This window comes from Pteropus vampyrus, unplaced genomic scaffold (assembly GCF_000151845.1).
Source record: "Pteropus vampyrus isolate Shadow unplaced genomic scaffold, Pvam_2.0 Scaffold231, whole genome shotgun sequence".
NCBI lineage: Eukaryota > Metazoa > Chordata > Mammalia > Chiroptera > Pteropodidae > Pteropus > Pteropus vampyrus.
This window is the reverse complement of record NW_011889012.1, coordinates 328,111-332,674: the sequence shown is the minus strand read 5'-3', so window position 1 is coordinate 332,674 and position 4,564 is coordinate 328,111. Positions and strand designations below refer to the sequence as shown.

Below are 4,564 nucleotides of genomic sequence, written 5' to 3'. Positions count from 1 at the left end.
ACCCCGTCTTTATTTCAGCAACTTTCTGGGCGCGCAGCCCAGCCCCCGCTCACCCTGCCACCTCACACTGACCTGTGATCTCAAGCAAGATGCCCATCTGAAACCGACTCCGAAGACAACTTCAGAAGGAATGAAAAGGCAGCTGGGCCAAAGCACCTGAACGACCTCCAAAGGGGATGCCGTTGGGAGGGAAACGCCCACTGGAGGGTCATCGCCGCTCCATCACCCGTACGTGCCTGCGGCTTCAGCATTGCGTCTGCTACTGGGAGATGAACCCTCATTTCCCGACATAATGCTTCACCCCGTTTTAGAAAAGCTAGCATTTCTGCATAGCACGCCCAAGGAAACCAGAAGGGTGGCACACGGCGCCCTGCCACTGCGAGGCAGCGTCCGAGCAGTCACGACCCGGTTCCCCTGGGACTCCCAGCCCGGGCGAGGGCTGCCTGTGCCCCTCTTACTTTTGTCTCCACAAAGGAACGGCCAGACTCACCAGGGGAGGGACCCGCGTGTAGCTGTTGACGAGGGGTAAGCGGGCCAGGCTGACCACGATGTTCCTGAGCACCGCCGTGAGAAATGCGGGCGTGTTGTTGTTCCTCCTGTGCCCCAAGGACAGCACGGACGGCAGGGACTCCACCATTTCCGCCACCATCCCACAGGCCGCTGTAACATACTCGGGACCTAAACAGACACCGGAGTGAAGAGAGGGCCGCAGCGTTAGAACACACCCCACACCGCGGCCCTCTTCCCGCCCCTCCTCCCGCACAGCGCAGGAGGCGCAGCGCGACCCGTAGCTTCAGCCGGAAGGGGGACGCCCGGCCTCTGGCTGGTCACTGAAGTTCCGATTTTACTTCCTCCTCGTCTGTCTAACCATGTGTGCAGTCCCTTCACGTCGGCCAGGACTGTTGCTGCCATCTTGGCCTGGTCCCCTGCCCCACCTTGCCCACCTTAGCGGCTGTGGCTGACTAATGATAGCTAGGAGTGACCGTGCAGCCCGTCCCTGTGTGCTGGCTCTGGTTCTCCCAGGACTTGGTGTCTGTCCTGCAGCTGGCACATGCAGAGCTGTGCTGTAATCCCCAGTTCCGTTTCCCGAGACCGGTGCCCAGAACTCCCGGGGCGGGAGGAAACCCTGCCCAGAGAGAAGATGCCGGCACCCCGAGCAGGGTCTGCTTCTGATTCACTTTGCGCCTGGCATCAAGTATGCGCCCCCAAATCACCCGTGGAGTTGATAAATGTTCAGGGCCGTGGATGGATGTTACTCACGGTCCATGAGATTCGGCAGGCCACTTCCTCATCTAGAGAAGGAACTCTCACCAGGCCTGGGGAGTCAACCCCAAGCCAAGAGAAACGAGGCCAACCTTAGTGAGGTCCTGGACAGTCATTAAGAAGTATATCACCCTGTGGGGGTGATGAGCAAGGCTCCTTCTGGCCAGGAGGACACAAACTGGCCTCAGCAGGGTGTGGAGGGCGAGCACAGCGACTTGAACCCAAACCACATGCGCTCCAGCCGGTGGCCCGCCTGCTCTGGCTCAAACCCTGGACACGCCAGAGCCACCTTCAGAGCAGTGGGAATTCAGGTGACACCTGAAACTGCGGGAGCGTCTGCCAAGCACCCGCCACGAGCTGGCCCTGGTTCTGGGCGCTCCGCAGTGAAGCTACTCCCCCGTGCCGGCTCTGCAAGGCTGGCACTTCTCGCATCCGCCCTGTAGGAGTGCGGGTGCAACACCTTGCCGAGGCCCCTCGGTCCGAGGGTGAGTCTGCACACCCCTCAGGTGTCAACGAGAAACCATGAAATCACAGAGGGGCTGACAGCAGCACAGTTTCGCGATAAGCACTGAGAGGCGAGCTCGGCGTGCGACGAAATGTCACTGCCTCTGGGTGGCTGTGCAACCACAGAAGCCTGAGCACGTGACAGGGAGGAAACTACTACGCTTACTGCTAACGACAGGAAAACGCCTTCAGCACCTGCAGCTGCACAGAAGCTGGCACACAACAACAACAACAACAACAACAACAAAAAACAAAACAGGAAGCATTCACATACTTGTGATGAAAAGGCGTGTTTCTTAAGCTGGCGGTGCCCGGACAGGACTGCAGCATGCCAAGCAAGAGCCGCCCAAGGACACACAGCGCAGAGCCGCCCGGTGCGGCATCTGCCCCCATTCCTGCCAGACTCTCCAGGCAAGAGCTGGGATGGCCCCAGAACCCGGGGACCCTGGTGACAAGGAGTCACCAGCCAAGCCTTCCTCGCACCCTCCTTCGCTACCATCTTCAGAGAACGACACCTGAACTGGGAGAAAGCACGTGCAAAGTCGAGGTGCCTGCTCGCCTCTAGAACTGGTCTAAATGAACGGCATGTGGACTTTTTGTTTTCCTAGGAAGAGCAGGAATTTCACTTAAAAATCCACCAAAATAGATGGCTGACATGGACACTCAGGTTGCCTAGCACTCACAGGCTGTTCCCTCCGGCTTCAAGTCCCTTAGATTTCGGTCTGTTCATTCGTTACTCAACGAACGTTTGTCGATTGCTCACAGTAGTGAAAACAGAAGGAAGACACACTTCCTGCCCCCAAAGGGCCAGAGTCTGAGGTGACGGACGGGCGAAGTTGCCAGGCAAGAAAAGAGGAGGGCCTTCTTAGGTGCGTGACACCCCCACTGAGTGTGGGGGCCAGCGGAAGTGAGCCAGATGCAGGGGGCAGAGGCGCAGATGGAGGAAAGAGCAGTGCATGGCAACGTCCCCAAATCGCCCTTCGATTTGGGGATGAGCAACAGGACACAGCGAAGTCGGCTTTCGAGAGCCTGTGTTCACCACTTTAAACGTCTCTTCCATGAGTGCCATTCAAGCCCTGAAGAAACAGGTGAGAGAACGGGTCTTGAGACTTACTCTGCGTGGGCGAGTCCACCCCGTCCTCTCTGGCAGCCTTCGGGGTGTCTGTCCGTCTTTCTGGACTGAGCAGCTGGTCCCCAGGCTGCACCACAACTAAAATCAGAACAGAACAGACAAATTCCAAACACGTTCACCGTTCCTTTTTATTCACATTTATGCAGCCTCGTAACGTTTTGAAGTGGCAGACCATGTCAAACGAGGTCCAGAGAGCCCAGAGTCAATTTTCAACAGCAGACTTAGGCATCGCCGTCTGAGTCGACCTGAAATGCACGGGGAGCTGGGCTCCGCCATTCGGACTGCCAGGTGCTCCCATGTCCCCTGGTGCCACCTCCAACCCTGGCGGTTTTACCAGGCGGCTCATGGTTCACTGCTGCTAAAAGCACCCCGCAACCCCAAGCCTGGCTTTGAAAAATGACTCCCTGGATCCTCGTTTCCAAGCTGACTGCAATGCACGGACGAAAGCAATTTAAACAACAAAACTTCAAAACACCCTCAACATATAAACTACAATGTCTAATTTAAAAAAGATTTTGGCTAATAACCCTTGTTGAGGACACTGTCCCTTAAAAACGAATAACTCACTTTTACTGTACAATGTGTTAGTATTGCAATACAGTATAGAAACAAGCATTTTGACTACAACTGAAAACAAGTACTCTTTTAAATGTAATCTCATTAATCTTATAATCATTTAGGAATAAAAGCATGAAAACAGTCGACTAGGACTAAAAATCAAAGAGTCATAAAACTAAAAGTATTTTTTTTATGAAAGCTGGGACTCTAAACAAAACGACCACGAAAGCAAATTCAAGTTAAATCCTAGTGTAGACGCCAAGGTCCTGTGGTGAACGCAACATCCACATTTTTATCCACCTTCTCACTCTCAAGTCCTAGCTGAGCACTTGGCAAACAGTGGCACAAAAGAAAGGGCTCTGACTAGATTTGTGGAGCTGATCACTGGTTCAAGTGACAAAGGATAGAAGGCCATCGAGGTCTTGGACTCACTGGCTTCCAGGATGAACCGGACGCAGTGGATGAGGGAGCAGGCGTGGGTCACCATCTCCGGGGAGGACAGCGTGCTCCAGAGGCCGGGCAGCTGCAGAGCCAGGCAGCAGCAGTCGAGGCCGGCCTGGAGGTCCAGACTCAGCGGGACGCGCTCGTGGATCACACGCCACGACAGCGCCTGAAGGGGAAGGTCTGTGTTAGGGGCTTGGACCCACACTTCCCTCCTGTCGCGCGGGTCCATCAGGAGGCAGACAGCTCCCGGCTGGCAGGGAACTGGCTGAGACTTGAGAAGCCGGCAGGCCCCGACAACCCTGCCCTCACAGGGGGTGGGATGCCACTGCCACTGCCTTCTGTTTGATCCTGACCACCCACTCCCCAAAGTGCCCAGGGCCCCACGCCAGAATGCCCACCTCAATCTGGCCGCCCTTGCCCCTCAGCGCCTGCACCCCCCTGACCTGGCCTCTGTTGTGGTCACGGAGGCTGAATCTGAACCTGGGTTTTGCAGCCGGCCAGCTGGGGGTTCAAATGCCAGGGCAGCTACGTCTTAGCTAGGGGAACCCGGGCCAAGTCACAGAACTGCGCAGGCCCCGGCCTTCCTCATCTGCAGCGTGGGAACAACGGCCCATCGCTCGGATGTAGTGAGACCTGAGTAAGGTGACACACAGGAAGCACCTC

At 56.3% G+C, this 4,564-nt stretch overlaps 1 protein-coding gene across 1 annotated transcript in view; it reads right to left on the bottom strand.

Annotated features, from left to right (window-relative positions):
- The window catches only part of HTT (huntingtin), a 114,234-nt gene that overhangs the window by 23,249 nt on the left and 86,421 nt on the right, over window positions 1-4,564 (bottom strand). The window contains exons 49-52 of the mRNA XM_023519670.1: window positions 3,890-4,067; window positions 2,882-2,977; window positions 456-678; window positions 54-119 (exon numbers count right to left, since the gene is read on the bottom strand). Of these exons, the coding sequence (XP_023375438.1) occupies window positions 54-119; window positions 456-678; window positions 2,882-2,977; window positions 3,890-4,067 (563 nt within the window). The remainder of the gene's footprint in view (window positions 1-53; window positions 120-455; window positions 679-2,881; window positions 2,978-3,889; window positions 4,068-4,564) is intronic.